Genomic DNA, 21,647 nt, shown 5'->3' on the forward strand with positions numbered 1-21,647 from the left:
GACCAACAGCGCTAACCCCGGTAGGGTCGGGTAGTGGTGGGGTGGGTACCCGGGTAGTACATTTGGACTTGTCCCAGCCCTACCTTATACCCAATGTGAAACAATAATCCACTCTCTACTTGACAGACGGATTATGTTACAAGATTCCTTGACGTGTCTAGCTCACCTAATACCTCATGTAAAACCAGATTCCACTCACCACATGTCAACTAGCTAATGGGACAATTCCCTGACATGTCTAGCTCACCTAATACGTCATGTAAAACCAGATTCCACTCACCACATGTCAACTAGCTAATGGGACAATTCCCTGACATGTATAGCTCACCTAATACGTCATGTAAAACCAGATTCCACTCACCACATGTCAAATAGCTAATGGGACAATTCCCTGACATGTATAGCTCACCTGATACGTCATGTAAAACCAGATTCCACTCACCACATGTCAACTAGCTAATGGGACAATTCCCTGACATGTATAGCTCACCTGATACCTCATGTAAAACCAGATTCCACTAACCACATGTCAACTAGCTAATGGGACAATTCCCTGACATGTCTAGCTCACCTAATACCTCATGTAAAACCATATTCCACTCACCACATGTCAACTAGCTAATGGGACAATTCCCTGACATGTCTAGCTCACCTAATACCTCATGTAAAACCAGATTCCACTCACCACATGTCAACTAGCTAATGGGACAATTCCCTGACATGTCTAGCTCACCTAATACGTCATGTAAAACCAGATTCCACTCACCACATGTCAACTAGGTAATGGGACAATTCCCTGACATGTATAGCTCACCTGATACGTCATGTAAAACAAGATTCCACTCACCACATGTCAACTAGCTAATGGGACAATTCCCTGACATGTATAGCTCACCTGATACGTCATGTAAAACAGCTGATCATGCATTAAATATCACCTTCTATCGTTTGCATTGATTAACTGTATTCGGGTTTATAAATAGAAATTTCTAATTAATGACTTATCTCATACTCAAACCTCAGGAATGGTTAAAATGCTCTTTCTGTAAACCCTGAACGTTTTGTTCAAATTATTTTTTGTGCATTCCTGAATCTTCAACCCTGCAACATTGACTTAATCTCTCACAGAAATGTGTCATGACTTGAGGTACTGGACCGTCTGAGATGAATGAAGCCTCATGTCTTTGTTCTTTAGGCTGCTGGTATGAATTTATATCCACTGTGTGGATCGTTCCCCATAATCAATGACTTGTCCAGACTTGATTTTGTACAGGTTACTCTCATATTGCTTGAATATTGCTGAGTATGGTGCTATACTGTATACATACAGCAAATGAAAGGGTTTTTTTTGTCTAATGGAATATATGGGGTTCTGATGTTTCCTTAAGAACTGCATCTCCACTGGTGCTGATGACAACTTCCTGTTTGGGGCACATGTCGGTAGTTGGTTTACACTATTGGAACACAACTTCCTGTTTGGGGAACATGTCATTAGTTGTTTTGGGGGCACATGTCATTATTTGGTTTACACTATTAGATCACAACTTCCTGTTTGGGGCACATGTCATTTGTTGGTTTGGGGCACATGTCACTATTTGGTTTACACTATTAGATCACAACTTCCTGTTTGGGGCACATGTCATTTGTTGGTTTGGGGCACATGTCACTATTAGGTTTACACTATTAGATCACAACTTCCTGTTTGGGGCACATGTCATTTGTTGGTTTGGGGAATATGTCACTATTGGTTTACACTATTAGATCACAACTTCCTGTTTGGGGCACATGTCATTTGTTGGTTTGGGGCACATGTCACTATTTGGTTTACACTATTAGATCACAACTTCCTGTTTGGGGCACATGTCATTTGTTGGTTTGGGGCACATGTCACTATTTGGTTTACACTATTAGATCACAACTTCCTGTTTGGGGCACATGTCATAAGTTGGTTTAATAGATACTGCCAAGATGAGGGTTATGTCGTTCTTAAACCTGTAGATGTAAATATAGCTAAAGCAATTAATCAAATCAAAAGTATTGACAAGTGTATCATTTCAATATTGAGAAAACATGTCCTCGTGGTGACTCATAAGTCATGGCTTTCTGTTTTGATGTGACATTAAAGCGGCATCGTCACACCAATCAATAGACTCGTCCCTGACAACTCGGTGTACGCAAACATGACCATTGGAAACCAAACAGTGTGTTATTAAAGAATGTGTTTATGAGTGAACTGGGGATATTCTCACCATGAAGTTCCATCCTCCGCTTCACACCAGGGTATTTCTGTATCTCCTCCACACAAGAGGCCAGGCAAGTTCATTAAGTCTTAATGAGAGTCGATGAGTACCTGTGGACTCAAATAGTTAGCCATCACAAATCTATGTTCTTCCACTTCCGACAGCAATCGACTAAAATAGTTGTTTTGAGTAGAGATTATGACATGGTGTAAACTGATAGCAAATCACACATATTCAAATATTTAGCTTTGCAAAAATAATTGATCATGTATTTGTCAAATACTGACTTCTGTTCTTTTTATGCCCTGGCTTGCACATACTGTTAGTGTTAGTGACCAGAAGATCATAAGAAAATACTAAATGTAATTTGGGAAACTTGGCAGCTATGAAGCACAGAGAGATGACCACCAAAATGCCCCCAAAACTTCAACCTTGTGAATATTCCAGGTTAGAATTGTTCGTCAGTAACCTTTAATACATGGCACTTTTTATGGATGGCAACTTCCTGTTTGGGGCACATGTCATTAGTTGGTTTAAGGGCACATGTCATTAGTTGGTTTAAGGGCACGTCATTAGTTGGTTTAAGGGCACATGTCATTAGTTGGTTTAAGGGCACATGTCATTAGTTGGTTTAAGGGCACATGTCATTAGTTGGTTTAAGGGCACATGTCATTAGTTGGTTTAAGGGCACATGTCATTAGTTGGGTTAGGGCACATGTCATTAGTTGGTTTAAGGGCACATGTCATTAGTTGGTTTAAGGGCACATGTCATTAGTTGGTTTAAGGGCACATGCCATTAGCAGGTTTAAGGGCACATGTCATTAGTTGGTTTAAGGGCACATGTCATTAGTTGGTTTAAGGGCACATGTCATTAGTTGGTTTAAGGGCACATGTCATTAGTTGGGTTAGGGCACATGTCATTAGTTGGTTTAAGGGCACATGTCATTAGTTGGGTTAGGGCACATGTCATTAGTTGGTTTAAGGGCACATGTCATTAGTTGGTTTAAGGGCACATGTCATTAGTTGGTTTAAGGGCACATGTCATTAGTTGGTTTAAGGGCACATGTCATTAGTTGTCACAACGTTTCAGAGCTACTTTTTGCTCCTTCATCAGGTGAATGACATTGCATGTCAAGAGAGTTGACCTCATGAACCTGGTTGACAGGCTTCATGTGATTGTGCTCAGATGGATGTTGCTCATGACATCAACCAATGGTTTGTCTCGTCCAGATTTAATTAATTACATGGCACCATGATATAACTGCTTATTGCTAACTGTCGCATAAAACAACATTATAACACACAGACATGTCCAACGCTGCATGAACATTTGATTCATTCTTTTGAAAACACAGAAAAATCGAAGGTTACCCCTTGTATGTTACATGTAAACAGAACTTGCTCCCATGTCTTGAACTTTGCTTTAAGTAGGAGTCAGAGTGTGTTATGCATACTTTATTAAACTCTGTTGTTCCGTATTTTTTTGCATCTATACTTAAAAAGTTCTGCTTATTTCTAAATATGCAATTTATCATTTATTTCCAAATCATGATCAGGAGTCAGTAATGTACTTTGATTGTGTGAGGAGTCCAAACATGGGGTTGGTGCCAAGTAATGCAAGGTGCTTGTGTGAGGAGTCCAAACATGGGGTTGGTGCCAAGTAATGCAAGGTGCTTGTGTGAGGAGTCCAAACATGGGGTTGGTGCCAAGTAATGCAAGGTGCTTGTGTGAGGAGTCCAAACATGGGGTTGGTGCCAAGTAATGCGAGGTGCTTGTGTGAGGAGTCCAAACATGGGGTTGGTGCCAAGTAATGCAAGGTGCTTGTGTAAGGAGTCCAAACATGGGGTTAGTGCCAAGTAATGCGAGGTGCTTGTGTGAGGAGTCCAAGTAATGGGTTGGTGCCAAGTAATGCAACATGCTTGTGTGAGGAGTCCAAGTAATTGGTTGGTGCCAAGTAATGCAAGGTGCTTGTGTAAGGAGTCCAAGAAATGATTGGTGCCAAGCAATGCAAGATGCTTGTGTAAGGAGTCCAAGTAATGGGTTGGTGCCAAGTAATGCAAGGTGCTTGTGTAAGGAGTTCAAGTAATGGATTGGTGCCAAGTAATGCAACATGCTTGTGTGAGGAGTCCAAGTAATTGGTTGGTGCCAAGTGATACAAGGTGCTTGTGTGAGGAGTCCAAACATGGGGATGGTGCCAAGTAATGCAAGGTGCTTGTGTAAGGAGTCCAAACATGGGGATGGTGCCTAGTTATGCAAGGTGCTTGTGTAAAGAGTCCAAGTAATGGGTTGATGCCAAGTAATGCAAGGTGCTTATGTAAGGAGTTCAAGTAATGGGTTAGTGCCAAGTAATGCAAGGTGCTTGTGTAAGGAGTCCAAACATTGGGATGGTGGCAAGTAATGCAGGGTGCTTGTGTAAGGAGTTCAAGTAATGGATTGGTGCCAATTAAGTAATACAAGGTGCTTGCGTGAGGAGTCCAAGTAATCGGTTGGTTCCAAGTAATGCAACGTGCTTGTGTGTGCTCATTAAGCACATTCATAATCATGCTTTATGTCAAAAGGAAATCATCACCACTTGATTACATAATTTAATTATCAGGGTTGCTTTGGAAATATAAAAAATAGGGAAATAAAAATGTTGCAATATTCCAAATACATATCACCAACTCAAGAAAAATCCAACTGTCATAAGGCTCCACATTTCTTATTGTATGTGATTAAGTACACATGCCATGTGGTAGATAACAATATTTTGTATGATTATTAACAGATAATCTTTGAAAGAAAATGCTTATTTGGCGCTACTGTATCGGGCGACTGTGAGATATACAATGAGACATCTGCAGCTAATGAGGTCCGCCCCTCTGTGATGTGTACGTAGTTGTGGTGTGTGTGGTGGGGGACCTGTCAGGCAGCAACATGTCGACATCTACACGTGCCACCGCTAAATGATTTCTTGCACCTGCTACACACAACCACCAGCTGCAAATAACTCCCACAAGCATGTGCACTTGTACATGCATGCACGTGCACACACATTAGCACATATTTACGCTTTTGCAGAGTCATTCACTGACAACAGATTACCGCACCTGCTTGCAGTGAATGCCATCTGTAAATAATATGCTCGTACAGAACGTGTTCGTGTGTGCCAGAACACTTACACCCAGCACCTGGCATGAAAGCATTTCTGTTTTCAAACAAACAATGAAAATTCTTTCAACCAAGTGCCACACTTTTTCACACACAAAACACAATATGGCTGAAATACTGTCCACATGACTTTTACTCACTCACTTTAACTCATTCACTTTAACCCACTCACTTTAACTCACTCACTTGAGAAGAGTTTTCGTTTCTCAATGAGGGAGAATATCTACGCAGAAGTTTGCAAATCTGTCTCCCAGACCTGAGAGAACAAATTAAAAGAGGAGTCCAACTCAAGTCTAGAATGATTTGGCAAGTCTAGATTGCCTCAGCTCTATCTGTAATTAGGTAGTGTTCTGGGCTCCATTTGGATTATATTTCTCTTATTTTGTAGATATGTATTTCGTAAATAAGATAACTCAATTTCTGGGACTAAATGTCAGTCTAATGGTTGCAGTTTACAGGCAGCCCAGTAGATGGTGTATATGCTTGTCATGGGGAGGTTGGGTTCAGTCTCCACTGGGATGTAAGCTGCTGACCATTATTGGTGTCCCGTGTGATTGTTGTAAAATTGCCTCAGGAAGCTTCAGCCCTTATAGATGATGTCTAGCCATGCTAATATCTTTGTTTCCTCCAGAATGGCAGAGAGTTTTAACACGAAGTAGTGACTGAGTTTGTTGAACTCCACTTTTTCAGTTATAACACAGCATGGAAGAAGCCGACCATGCTTCTGGAACAACAAAAGTATCTCTTTAATACATGTGCATATATATTTATGGATAGCTACTCTTATCATGTTCAAAGAATATGTGTATCCACTTAGAAGAGGTCACATGAAGATCCGGGCTATGCTTCAGCAAATATTGCTTGTCATCAGTGGGACACATGGTTAGACTAAGGTCTTCAGCAACCCATGCTTGTTGTAAAATGCGACTATGCTTGTTGTAAGAGGCAACTAATAGGATCGGGTGGTCAGGCTTGCTAACTCGGTTGATGCCTGTCATCGTATTCCAAATCGTAGAATGATGTTCATGATATCAATCACTGGATTGTCTAGTTCAGACTCATTTGTTTAATGACTGCTTGATTAAAGGCAACTCTGCATGTCCTAGGAGGCGACTAACAGGATCGGGTGGTGAGACTTGCTGACTTGGCTGATGCATGTCATCGATCCCAATTGCATAGATCGATGCTCATGATGTCTGGTCCAGACTTGATTATTTACAGACCACCTTCATGTCGCTGGAATATTTTTGAATGCGGCATTAAAAAACAAACAAACAAACCAAAAGACTGCTGGAATAGTGGAATATTTCTGAGTGCAACATTAAACAACAAACAAACAAACAAATAGAAAAGATAAGTGAGTTAGTTTGGCTTGTGCCTGTCTGAACAGTATGTCAGGCATGTCATCCATGTCATTGGTTGGTTGGTTTGTTGTCTTACGCCGCACTCAGCAATATTCCAGCTATATGACGGCGGTCTGTAAATAATCGGGTCTGGACCAGACTGATTGATATCATGAGCATCGATCCAAGTCCAAGACTCTAACGACAATCATGGGTTGCTGAAGACCAATTCTAGCACAGAAGCAGAAGCATGGGCACAGCGCTGACAAACTTAGAAACATAATCAGGATGAACCGAGACCCTTACTAAAATCATGGGTTGCTGAAGACCAATTCTAGCACAGCGCTGACAAACTTAGAAACATAATCAGGATGAACCGAGACCCTTACGACAATCATGGGTTGCTGAAGACCAATTCTAGCACAGCGCTGACAAACTAAGAAACATAATCAGGATGAACCAAGACTCTTACGACAATCATGAGTTGCTGAAGACCAATTCTGGCACAGGAGCAGAAGCATGGGCACAGCGCTGACAAACTTAGAAACATAATCAGGATGAACCAAGACTCTTAAGACAATCATGGGTTGCTGCTATGATGGCTTTCTACATCTCAAACATATCATAACAGCATGTCTTGAGTAGAAAATATGTTGAATGTTTCAGAAACCATGGTCTGTAAATCCTTGTTTATATGACATATTTAAAAGTAGATTGGGTAATTAAAAGTTTCTGATCTTCCCAGACCGCCTATGTGTCCCACCGGTAGTGCTAAAGATGATATGTGTGGGAGCAAGACCCGAGTACTGTTGATATGAGATATTAGTCAGTTGATCAGGCTGGGTAATGATAAGGCTCCCAGTCAGCTATCAGCGGCATCGGAGTAGCGAGCCTCAATAAAACCCCTTGTCCCACATACAACAGATTTATATCATGATAAACAAAGCTGGCTACACACCATTTGCTACAGTTGTACAAACCCCTTATCTCTGGGGGGACCACTCAATGTTATCGGTGAGGAGCTCCTTCTGAAGGGGAGTCATGGGAGAACCAATAGCAACGAACTAGGAGAGATACACGATCATTCTGGTTATTTATTAATCAAGGATAATGATGTTTTTGTATCATTGGGGGCATGCTTTGCTATGGTTATATGGCCTTGTTCGCTCTTTAAGCTGATTTAAGTGTCAGATATAATGCAAATTACTTCAGTGAATTAAAGGGGAGTATCCCCAGGCCACAATGGCAATCCTTGCAAATTTGATTCAAATCATTCAGAACCTGCTTTATTGGTCTGTAAGCTCAGATTGTGTTATGTATATCAGTCTAGTTGGTGCATACCCTAATTTCACAAGGAACTGACCCAGTTTGGGACTAATCAGGGACTGGTCATTTATTAGGGAGGGGGGGTGGGGCAGGGTTTTTTGTTGCACTAATGTACTGAAAATAATTACCCTCCCCTAATGTTTGTCAAATGTTTGGATGACCCTCCCCATGTCCTTGTAAAAAATATTCATGACTCTCCCTGAAAAGACAAAAAGCACTTATTAATAGACCCTGGAAGGCTGCAGTTTATAAGATTTGTCCTTCCCTGGTCTACTGGTCCCTGGTCTACTGACATAATTTGATCCTAAAGAAACATACTGGTGTTTTGAAATCCAAAAAATCATGACGTTTCATTATGTTTTGGCCATGGATAGGATATCACATCCTTTATTTGATATGGGCTCATGAGACCATGACTTATGTTACATATACCATGAGTCCAAGACAGATACATTATTTCACCCTTCCACCCACTCCCCACCCCACCCCATGGTATCATCACTATCGCATAGTGATTCATAAACATAAACTTGTTTATGATATGATCGGAGTCGTACAATCGACTCTGCTTTTGGTGGAGATTTCTTATGATTATGGAAATGGTTTTTGTCGCTTATATTTCAATGAAAAAGTCTCAGAAAAGAGTTGATGACATGCTTATATTCCTCATTATTCCTTGTTTTTAGTCCCTTTATATTTCATCAATCGATTAATGCTGATTTTCATTATGACTCATTGCCATGGTGATTTAGGCATTAAAAGATTCGGGTACTTCTTTAGACGGAACCAAATAAATAAATAAAGCAACCAACGGAAATACGATTTTCTATATTACATCATTACCAGAACAATATATTGTGAGTTTTCAGTGATTTTCGGGGGATCCATTCATATCATTTTCCGCACTATTTTTCCTTTTATGCCCAATGAAATCTGTTTTGGCAGACAAACCCGTTATTCTCTAGCATTGACTTTGTATATTTTACAGACATTGTCAAAATGGAATCACCTGTACTGTGAGTCAGTAAATGATATAGTTGTGTTGAAACCGGCATGTTTAGTGGTTGACCTACCATCAACAGGCAAACCTCTTGCTGGATCAAGTATGCACAATGTTTATTTAGGATACACAAACAGATTTTCATGAATGGAAACTGAAGGTGACAGGTGACACCATCCCAGGATACAGTGTGTCCTCACATCAGATGTATAGGATTATAGTGGTGTGGGGACCATGGATCAGTGTGTCAAGTGCTTCCGCGTAATCCCCACTCCAGCATACACTGTACATAGTCTCCCTCCCATCCTGCATCTGTCATCTCGCTGGACACTCAGCCCGAGTCAATATACACACCCCGGTTTCACCTAGTCCCTATGGTGTGTCCAGATACAGATCATGTTTCTGTTATTGTCACCTTGCTTCCTGGGCAGTAACCTTAGGGTTGACCTTGAAGTGCAAAGTGGGTATTGGGTGGGCAGAATGGTTTCTGAATGGGAACAGACATGGATAGTTGACCTGCTACTTCGTGAAGTGGTCTCTGTCCCTCAAGGCGATCTTTAAATAGCACTCTGACTACCACTACTTTACAAAGCGGTCGGGTAGCCTAGTGGTTAAAGCACTCGCGCGTCACGCCGAAGACCCTGGTTCAATTCCTGACATGGGTACAATGTGTGAAGCCCATTTCTGGTGTCCCCCGCCGTGATATTGATGGAATATTGCTAAAAGCTGCGTAAAACCATACTCACTCACTCACCATACTTTTACATGGCTACAATAATCATTGTGCTAAGATACATCTTTGGAACAGGGATCAGTTCACAGAATTGCAGGTGTCATTATAGGAATATGAAATTATTATGCCACAATAGAAGCATCAAATCATGATGCCAGAGTAGAGTATCAAATCATGATGCCACAGTAGGAGTATCAAATCATGATGCCACAATAGAAGCATCAAACCATGATGCCACAGTAGGAGTATCAAATCATGATGCCACAGTAGGAGTATCAATCATGATGCCACAGTAGGAGTATCAAATCATGATGCCACAGTAGGAGGATCAAATCATGATGCCACAGTAGGAGTATCAAATCATGATGCCACAGTAGGAGTATCAAATCATGATGCCACAGTAGGAGTATCAAATCATGATGCCACAGAAGGAGTGTCAAATCATGATGCCACAGTAGGAGGATCAAATCATGATGCCACAGTAGGAGTATCAAATCATGATGCCACAGTAGGAGTATCAAACCTTGTTGCCACAGTAGGAGTCAACAGTTTTATCCCTTGCCTCTCTTTGACTTTGACTTACAACATTCACAGGGCCAAGATCTCTTGTGGCGACAGTCACAGCTCCAAGATCTCTTGTGGTGACAGTAACAGTGCCAAGATCTCTTGTGGCTACAGTCACAGCGCCAAGATCTCTTGTGGCAAGAGTCACAGCGCCAAGATCTCTTGTGGCGACAGTCACAGTGCCAAGATCTCTTGTGGCAACAGTCACAGTGCCAAGATCTCTTGTGGCACCAGTCACAGCGCCAAGATCCCTTATGGCGACAGTCACAGCAGTAAGATCCCTTGTGGCGACAGTCACAGCGCCAAGATCTCTTGTGGCGACAGTCACAGAGCCAAGATCTCTTGTGGCGACAGTCACAGAGCCAAGATCCCTTGTGACGACAGTCACAGCGCCAAGATCCCTTGTTGCGACAGTCACAGTGCCAAGATCCCTTGTGGCGACAGTCACAGCGCCAAGATCTCCTGGGCGCAGGGTCCTGGTTGGTTTAATTCCCAGCCTGCCCTGTTTGCACTGCAATCTCCCACCATGCTCCTGACATCAGTAGTATAGACATGTGAAATGTATCATTGTAGATAAATATGGATGTCATTTGAAGCTTGAACTGTTTTTCACATTGCTTGTCAGCCATGTAATCTGTGCCTGTTGTTTGCGCTCAACATGACAAGCCATCTGTGAGGGTGTCGGCTTGCAGTTCAGGTGTACAGGGGGGGGACAGAACGAGGGGAAGGGGGGACAGAACGAGGGGAAGGGGAGACAGAAGGAGGGGAAGGGGGGGAAAGGAACGAAATCATGTCTTCCAGGACCACAATTTAAGAAAACATCTCACACTTCAAAAGAAAAGGTGTTGTTGTCTGTGTTACATGTTTCTGTATGCGTAGTGGAAGATTACAAGAAAAGAGAATGTGTTGTGTCAGATGACTGTGTGCAAATACATATATGGATGTTACGTTCATGTTGTTTCATACTGCGAACCCATATGATGCAATCTTGTAATGAATACGTACTCTACATTGGGAAAAAAGTAATTAACTGTGACCATGTGTCTTTGAAACGGGAGGAAAAGGTTGCAGCAAAGTTGATAGCTTGGTGTCCCATTATTCTCAACACAGAGACTGGTACAAGCTATGGGGGATTGCGTCCGTCACCTGGATAGTGAGAACACAACACAAGGGGTGCCGACAACACAAGTGTATACTTCAAACAAAACAGTGTTTGTGGATTATGTACGGAGATAATCAATGTCTGGGGATCTATGTCAGCCCTTTACACGGCATATATAGGGGCATCATTGTAGCTGAACATCTTAATGAGAAGGGATGTTTAAAAATTATGAATTATACTACTACTACTACTACTACTACTGCTACTACTACTACTACTACTACTACTACTACTACTACTACTACTACTACTACTGCAGCTGCTGATACTACTACTACTACTGCCCAGAGAGCGGAAGGTCCGGGGTTTGATTCCTGGCCACGTCATACCAAAAGACATTAAAAGATGATACTTGTTGTTACCCTGTCTGGCGCTCGGCATTAGTGGCTAAAACAAGGACTGGTCGGCTCGGTGTCAGTATACTGTGTCTGAGTGGGGTATTCATGTTAAACTGCGGCATGGTATATCTCAGTGAGCTAGCACTATAAATCAGCATCATTCCGGACTAGTACAAGCAGCCACACCCACACGTGCATGTACGTCGCTATATAAGTGCAATAATCTTGAATGCGACATTAAACCCAATTTCACTACTACTACTACTACTACCACTACAACTACTACTCTGCTGCTACTACTGCAGCTGCTGATACTACTAATACTGCAGCTGCTATTACTATAAGCTACTACTGCAGCTGCTGCTACTACTACCACTGCTGCTACTGCTACTCTACTACTACTGCATGGATCATTACTCATAATACATGTATCAATCACTGGATTGTCTGGTCCAGACTCAATTACTTACAGGCTGCAGTCATATAGCTGGAACACTAACACCTCAATCTAGGTATTCAATGTTCATGTCTCCTTCAGTGTAGGCATGCAGTGCACACCCGATATCACAGACAGACAAAGAAATACAACCATAAGCTACTACTATTTTACATCTGTCTTACATGTTTTACTTAAAAACCTGAGGGCTCTTTACCATTCAAGGTGGGATCATTCAGTAATGCATTCTCAACTCCCTGGGGAGTATACAGCCTAAGCTGCCTGGTAGGCAGAAGCTGTTTAATCAGTATTGAAAATGCCTACATTTTGCAAGTGATGCAACTCTTTTCCAGTTACAAGTAGTTCTGTTTAGATTACAACTGTTATATGCTTTCTGCAAGCATTTTTATTCATCTTAAATATTGTTCTATACATTTTTGAAGAGCTCCATCAAATTGCAGATGGTTTTATCCACTTTGCAAGAGTGTCAAATTGAATGTGAACTGTCTGTTGTCTATTCATTTTTCTTTGGCTCAATCAATTTAAAAAAAAATGTTTTATGCATATTGAAAAAAACGTTTTTCATTTTTTGATGAATCCATTTCCAAATAATCCCCTATCCAGTTAACAGATGAAAATTTACATTGGAAGTAACCCAGTCCTTTATATTATACTGTCTGTCAATATTACAAATCATGTTATCCAATTTAATAAGAAGTTCATCCATTCTTCAACAATGCCTATCGCTGAAGGAACCAGAAAGGCCAAGGAATCAATATTCCATATTGCACACAAATCTTTAAGACAACCTGTTGATGTGTTAGATATGCTACGTGTTTAAGACAGCCTTAATGTAATGGTTAAATATAACACATGTTTAAGACACCTGTGTGTGTATATGTGGTGGCATGTGGTCCTGTGCACAGCGCACAGTGCACAGGTCACAAATCAGGTGAAGTTAAGCAACGTTGGTCGCAGAGAGTCCTTGGATGGGTGACCATGTTTCGGCAGCTTGGGTCCTGGGAGTTTCTAGGGCCTTGGTCCTGCCCCACACTGCAGCACATGCAACACATGTGGCGTCTCCTTGGGCGAGTGACTTTGTCCGAAATGTGCCTCTGTTAACCCAGCAGTGAAGGGTACCCAGTAGGATGAGATGGCAATGTGGTTGTTAACCTTCTAGCGACTAACAGGCAGCTTTGGTTGTATACTCCCCAGGGAGCTGAGAATGATTGTTGAGTGATCCAGTGACTGGGGTAATAATAGCGCTTTGAGCATGCCCCTGAGTGGTGTAGAAATATGCACAATATGAATAGCCTATTATTATTATGATGATGATGATTATGATGATGATGATGATGATGATGATTATTATTATTATATGTCTTACTCTGGGTTGCAGGTGTCTGATGAGAGGGCTGTCACCTGCAGTGATGACGGCACCATTCGAATCTGGGACTTCGTGCTGCCCAAAGGATCTCTCAAGAAGTCTGCTTGAAGTATCTGGCACGTGCTACAGACAGAGCTACATGGAGATAGCGTCCATGCTGCAGACTAGAAAGAGCTACATGGAGATGATCTCAATGCAACAGAAATCTACATGGAGATGGTCCCGTAGCTACAACAAATGACCAACTGTTTCTGAACAAAAGCCATGACACAACGTAACACACTCAGGTCCTGTTAATCCGACATGGTCGGTTACTTATGATTATGTCAGATTAATGAGTATGTCAGATAAACAAAATGAAGTAGTGTCAATGTTCGTGATCGTAAACCGGACAACTACACGACTACACAATCTCTAAGCTTAACACAAAACTACTATTATGAGCTGTATGACTGATTCAAAATATTTTTAAAAGCATAGTCTGGAATGGAAGTCACCAGTTGGAACTAGTGCCGCAATGCTCCAAAAGCTGCTTTCTTAGTGGCTAATGTCAACTTAGTCATTTCATAAGTTGATCAAAGTTTGCGAAAGGTCGTTCTGACGTGACCTGTAATGGGATATCCTTACCGGTTGCGAGAATAAGGAATCTGATTTTAATGAGATCGAGGTAATCTAAGCATGTGTTTAATCCTGTTTTGTTTATTTAAAGCATTAATTGTTTATTGTTTAGCAAGTTTATCTCTGCAGCAGTTGTAATATGCAGCTACCAGCCGACTCATCTCACATCAAAACACAGGCTGTGTACACGCGGGCAGATGACCACGGTTTAAGTTGATCACTGTGTTGGATTAACTGACTCAATAATGAGTGATTTCAGTTTTTCGTTGTAAATTAGGTATGTCGGAGTCTGCAAAACTGTTGTATTAACAAGACTAAATAGCACTGAGTTAATCGGTTCCCATCATTAGTGTCGGATAAAGCTGATTGTCGAATTAACGATGGTCGGATTAACAAGACTTGACAGTAGGTATCGAGATTAGATAAGTTTACATCATAGAATATAGCAATATACTGTGGAACCTCATTACTCCCGAATCTGACTTGATGAAATAGTAAAGTTCAATAAAAGTGTCAATAAGTTCTACTGCATTCGTCTGAAAAACTCAGACAATACTCTTACAATATTGTATAGCAACAGAGGTTGCAGATTAATGAGGGTCCACTGTACCTCCTTACCTGTCTATCTGACTCTAGGAACAAGTAGTTTTCTACTTTACAAACTGTACTTATATTCTATGCAATTCTGATTACCTGTAGTAGTTTTATATATCATCTTGTTTCCTCAATAAGCAAAGTTAAGATATTTTATACTTGTACTTTTAGTTTCTAACTTTTCATGGAAGTAGTGTTGATGAAGGAACCTTGATTTTGGATCTGGTGAGTGTCTGTGTCCACAGGGCGGTGTCACCAGGTGGTTCATGTACTAAAAAGCAGTTTGTACAGAAGACAATTTGGAGACAGGATTGAATCCTTATTCGTTCAAAGACTTTTTGGTAATATTCCAGCTAAGACGGCGGTCTGTAAAAAGTAATGTCTAAACCAGACAATCCAGTAATTGACATCATGAGCATCGATCCACGCAATTGGGATACGATGACATGCATCAACCAAGTCAGTGAGCCTGACCACCCAATCCAGCTAGTCGCCTCTTACGACAAGCATAGTCGCCTTTTAAGGCAAGCATGGGTTGCTGAAGACCAAATCTAACCCGGATCTTCACAGGTCTCTTCACGTATAACCATGTCCTACCCAGCTGGAAACGTACTGACATCCATACAACTGCTTGTTATTACAAACCAAACTTCTACTATGGCAATCAATGATCATGATCAGCTTCATGTGTACTGCTGTTTCCGTCCATGGACACAATACAATGTCAGATATATATATTGTTTTGAAGTGAGAACATCTAAGCTGCTGTGATATTACCTTGCAATACTATGCTGTGTTTGATATTTTATCCCATATTCTTCCATATACATATGTTATGTTTACCGATACCCTTGTTTATGATGCTGATGCTGATGCTGATTGTCGCAGTTATATACTGCCCTGAAAATGAATCTTTGCTTACATGTGTTACCTATATGAAAGCATGCTACAACATTATTTATTGAAATTTTAACTTAATACTGATCTAAAAAGTGAGCATTATTTTTACACCGATTTTGGCAATATTCTGGCAACATCACGGCAGGGGACACCAGAAATTGGCTTGATACATTGTACCAATGTGGGGAATCAAACCTGGGTCTTCAGTGCTATGAGTGAACGCTTTAACCTCTTAGCTACCACACCACCCTAATAATGATCGATGAATGCCAAATTGACGAATTAACATGAGGTTGTCTCAAAAACATAGACCATTCTCCAAATGTCGGACCTTGTTTATTTTTTTGGATTATGGATTTTATTACTGATAAATTTGGTCAGTATGTCAAAATGTATATACCGTAATCAGCGTAATAAGCGCCCAGGTCGCTCTCAAAATTAGAAATAGGGGGCTCTTATTGGAATATTATTTAGGTGAAAAATCAGAGTTGAAAGATAAATTTCGTGGTTTATGCTGACAGCCTGAAATGTTTATATACGACAGATATATTTTTCCAGGATTTAATTACCCATAATTAATGGTGCATATAACACACGAGTGCGTATTATACGCGAATAAATAAGTCTTGTGTACATTGATCAATCAGAAGGGGTGCTAATAGGGATTGTTTACTAGCTAATATATTAGCAAATATCGCTGCAGGCGCTTATTAGAGCGGGGCGCTTATTACGTCGAATATGGTAATGAAATTGTTTCAAAGGAATTGTTTTGTGAACTTTGACATGTATTGGGTCAGTAGATGGAAGAAAAGGTCTGGTCTCACTGGTACTAGCCCTTTATATAATAACTTGAATTTGACATCAGAGTTTCGAATTTTATTTATTATAATATTCTCTGAATCAGTGTTTCAGTTCAGCATTTCTGTTGATGACAAATGTTTCAAGATTATTTTTATGATCAAAATGTTATTTACTGTTGGCAGCATTAAAAATGATGCCACACTGATTTTTGGGGGTCGCTCATTAAATAAATGAAAAATGTACTGCCAAAAAGCATCATGGAACCAAACAGAGAATCATGCACTGATGGAGGATACATTGGGTGGAGAATTCCTCCTGCTGGTATTATTTACATCATTCCATGTATGTTTCCTCTACCTGGTAGTATGTAGGTCGACACTTGTTGTTTACCATGTGTAGTGTTTTGTTTGTTTGTTTGTTTGTTTGTTGTTTAACGCCGCAATCAGCAATATTCCAGCTATATGACGGTGGTCTGTAAATAATCGAGTCTGGAACAGACAAACCAGTGATTGACATCATGAGCATCTGTGATCGATGACAAGCATCAACCAAGTCAGCGTATCTGACCACCCGATCCCGTTAGTCGCCTATTACGACGAGCATAGTCGCCTTTTACGACAAGCATGGGTTGCTGAAGACCTATTCTACCCTGGATCTTCACAGGTCATCATGTGTAGTGTATATCTATATTCACTGGAACACAAACTATCTTGTGTCTGAAAAACAGTGTTCAGTTTGCAATCACAATGTCATATTAAGAATGTGTCCTATTATAATGAAGATTTTATCATGTTTTTTTTGTTGTAATGTTTTATAAACTATATTCCTCACAGAAGAGATTCTGAGGCCATTGAGAAACTGCAATGCTGATCGAATAGTAATTAGCCTCTTGAACAATTTGTCTTTTCTCCTTATTTTTTTTATGAGAATTGTTAGAGTTGTGTTACAAGTTTGCTGGGGAAAAAACACTTGTGAAGATGAAATTGATGGTGTACTGTGGTTGGAATAATGCAGTAGTTTGCAGGAACCATTCTGATGGTCGTCATTTGTATTTGAAACATTTCTTATGCGATTTTATTTATCTTTTTCTTCATCATAAACTTGTGTGGCTTTTGCCAAGAGATGTTCATATAGTTGTACGGTTGCCTGTTAAGTTGTTTTCTGATCATTGTTTCTATGTTGAACGATGTCATAGCCATTACGTTGTCATCCTCCAGTCAGACCACTGTTTCACACACCAAAATCCTCAAATTAAATTGTTTGATAGGCGTTACTTAGAAGTTGACGGATGACAAGGTAGACACAATTTTATGGATAACAACTTCTTTAATACTGTAAAAAGTTATATTTCGGTATAGATCCTTATACCGTTGTCAAGTAGTCTTGACAACGGTATAAGGATCTATACCGAAACGTCACTTTTTACAGTATTAAAGAAGTTGTTATCCATAAAATTGTGACTACCTTACCAAAATCCTCATCTGGAACCACAAAGTCAATGAAGATGAAACTTTGCATGGGTGATCTGATCCTGCAATGGTCTGATCTGGTTTAAGCATGCTGATTTTTTAGGCTCATTGACTCAAGTCAAAGAAATTAGTGATTATAAACATATTCTGATTATTCAGGATGCTATTTAGGAAGTATATTAAATATGAAGATAGTTTTGATTTCATCCCCCAAAAATATATGTGTTGTTTTAAAATACTCTTTCTTTTAAGCTTATGTTTCATTATTCACTTTTAGCAATATCAAGGGATTAGATTATAAAGCAAGAAAATGTATTGGCCTGGCATTGTACATTAAATTAGATTTTGCAGACAGTCATCAGATGAAGTAGTTTTAAAGAATGCTTAAAGAATGGTATAATTGTTCAGGAAAGGTCATGTTAAAACATTAATATTTTCATACTGAAGGTCAGGCTCTCTTTAACTTTTGGATAAACTTACAAAATCAATTATTCAGTGTATGTAGCTATCTCAAGAATGTGGGAAACATAAACCAAAACTATTAATTTCTTAAATTTGCGCACAAAATTCCTGCAATTCCAGTACATTGATCAGCATCAAGTAGTATATTTTTTATATCCTGAAGCATTCATCTGGGGTAACTGACAACCTGGATTGTCACTTGAATGTCTGAGGGAGCAATACTCTCTCTCCAGTATCTAGTTTATGGTGTTGAAGTTTATTGATGTATATGCTTTATGGTCCGTGAAAGTACTAATTCCTACATATACAATATCTCTATTACATCAGTGATCCGTTTTTTTGGCTATAAAACTATAAAAAAAATCTTCGTTCCTGTTACTATGACACTAGCAAAGTATGATCTAGTCTTCATAATTGCCTACATAAGCTGGTAAAACCTCGTTACTGTGTGATAAATGACAATTTTAATGCCAGTGACAACACAGAGAAAACGTTTGTAGTCCACACAGAAAAGAAGGTTTTCCCACTTTTGGCATGTGCATGATATTTGGAAAGCAAAGTACTATTATAAGCACAACTAGTAATGGATAGTTGACAGTGAAGAGGACGTCTGTTGAGAATCTGAAAATTTTTATTATGTGATTGACAGCGGAAATACAGGATTTCTGACATGGATGTAATAGTATTCTTTGAATTATTTACAATATTAACTTTTGTTGGATGTTCTTCTCACTGGTCAGTTGATGCAATTGACATTTACATAATGCTTGGATTTACATTTGATATGATGTTGTATAATGTTCATATTTTATTATAATAGTATTTTAATGATGATTTATTTTTGAAAATGTTTTGCTGATGGAGTGAAACAGATTATACACTTTTGGATGAATTATATATCAGCCATACATGACCATGTCCAAAGAACTGTTTTTAATCTTTTTAAAGTCTGCTAAAAACATAAACCCAAAATCATTTTTAAGAATGCAGACTTTTGATTTGTCTGGGCCTGTGTGGTTGATTGTTGTGACAACTGTGATAATAAATACCTGGATATGATAGAGAAAAGGTGTTTGTTCTTGTGGATTTTTTCAAACCTGAATGTATGTTTTTGTGATAGTACATGAAGACTACAGTTTAAGTGTATTTTGACATGTTTGTAGACTTCAGTATCAGTTGTTGATAAAGACTGATAAACTGACAGGTCATGTTGAAAGTGACTGAAGCCAGACATATCTGTACTCAATGTCCTGCTTCATGGTGCAGAGGGCACAGCATCTTTCTGGTTTACCTCCAGACAGTAGGGCAACAACGTAGACAATATATGGATAACAACTTCTTTAGTTAATGTGAAGGTGATGTTTCAGTATAGATCCTTATACCAGGCAGCTAGTCTAAGCAGTAGGGCAATAGTGTTGTCATTGGTGACACAGATCAGGCAGCTGGTCTAAGCAGTAGGGCAATAGTGTTGTCATAGGTGACACAGATCAGGCAGCTGGTCTAAGCAGTAGGGCAATAGTGTTGTCATTGGTGACACAGATCAGGCAGCTGGTCTAAGCAGTAGGGCAATAGTGTTGTCATTGGTGACACAGATCAGGCTGCTTGTCTAAGCAGTAGGGCAATAGTGTTGTCATTGTTGACACAGATCAGACAGCAGGTCTAAGCAGTAGGGCAATAGTGTTGTCATTGGTGACACAGATCAGACAGCTGGTCTAAGCAGTAGGGCAATAGTGTTGTCATTGGTGACACAGATCAGGCTGCTTGTCTAAGCAGTAGGGCAATAGTGTTGTCATTGGTGACACAGATCAGGCTGCTTGTCTAAGCAGTATGGCAATAGTGTTGTCATTGGTGACACAGATCAGGCAGCTGGTCTAATCAGTAGGGCAATAGTGTTGTCATTGGTGACACAGATCAGAAAGCTGGTCTAAGCAGTAGGGCAATAGTGTTGTTATTGTTGACACAGATCAGGCAGCTGGTCTAAGCAGTAGGGCAATAGTGTTGTTATTGTTGAAACAGATCAGGCAGCTAGTCTAAGCAGTAGGGCAATAGTGTTGTTATTGTTGACACAGATCAGGAAGCTAGTCTAAGCAGTAGGGCAATAGTGTTGTTATTGTTGACACAGATCAGACAGCTGGTCTAAGCAGTAGGGCAATAGTGTGCAATGGTTGACACAGATCAGACAGCTGGTCTAAGCAGTAGGGCAATAGTGTTGTCATTGGTGACACAGATCAGACATCTGGTCTAAGCAGTGGGGCAATAGTGTTGTCATTGGTGACACAGATCAGGCAGCTGGTCTAAGCAGTAGGACATTAGTGTTGTCATTGGTGACACAGATCAGACAGCTAGTCTAAGCAGTAGGGAAATAGCGTTGTCATTGGTGACACAGATCAGACAGCTAGTCTAAGCAGTAGGGCAATAATGTTGTCATTGGTGACACAGATCAGGCAGCTGGTCTAAGCAGTAGGGCAATAGTGTTGTCATTGGTGACACAGATCAGGCTGCTTGTCTAAGCAGTAGGGCAAAAGTGTTGTCATTGTTGACACAGATCAGACAGCTGGTCTAAGCAGTAGGGCAAACAATGTTGTCATTGGTGACACAGATCAGACAGCTGGTCTAAGCAGTAGGGCAATAGTGTTGTCATTGGTGACACAGATCAGGCTGCTTGTCTAAGCAGTAGGGCAATAGTGTTGTCATTGGTGACACAGATCAGGCTGCTTGTCTAAGCAGTATGACAATAGTGTTGTCATTGTTGACACAGATCAGACAGCTGGTCTAAGCAGTAGGGCAATAGTGTTGTCATTGTTGACACAGATCAGGCAGCTGGTCTAAGCAGTAGGGCAATAGTGTTGTGATTGGTGACACAGATCAGGCTGCTTGTCTAAGCAGTAGGGCAATAGTCTTGTCATTGGTGACACAGATCAGACAGCTGGTCTAAGCAGTAGAGCAATAGTGTTGTTATTGTTGACACAGATCAGGCAGCTGGTCTAATCAGTAGGGCAATAGTGTTGTCATTGGTGACACAGATCAGGCTGCTTGTCTAAGCAGTAGGGCAATAGTCTTGTCATTGGTGACACAGATCAGACAGCTGGTCTAAGCAGTAGAGCAATAGTGTTGTTATTGTTGA

At 40.3% G+C, this 21,647-nt stretch overlaps 1 protein-coding gene across 1 annotated transcript in view; it reads left to right on the forward strand.

Moving 5' to 3' along the window:
• Positions 1-16,313, forward strand: part of LOC124119128 (F-box/WD repeat-containing protein 7-like) — a 133,175-nt gene extending 116,862 nt beyond the window's left edge. The window contains exon 22 of the mRNA XM_046481542.2: positions 13,692-16,313. Coding sequence (XP_046337498.2) covers positions 13,692-13,787 — 96 coding nt within the window. The 3' untranslated portion in view covers positions 13,788-16,313. The remainder of the gene's footprint in view (positions 1-13,691) is intronic.
• Positions 16,314-21,647: the final 5,334 nt, after the last annotated feature.

Source organism: Haliotis rufescens, unplaced genomic scaffold (genome assembly GCF_023055435.1).
Source record: "Haliotis rufescens isolate VD_foot unplaced genomic scaffold, xgHalRufe1.0.p SCAF_3, whole genome shotgun sequence".
In the NCBI taxonomy this organism is placed as follows: Eukaryota; Metazoa; Mollusca; class Gastropoda; order Lepetellida; family Haliotidae; genus Haliotis; species Haliotis rufescens.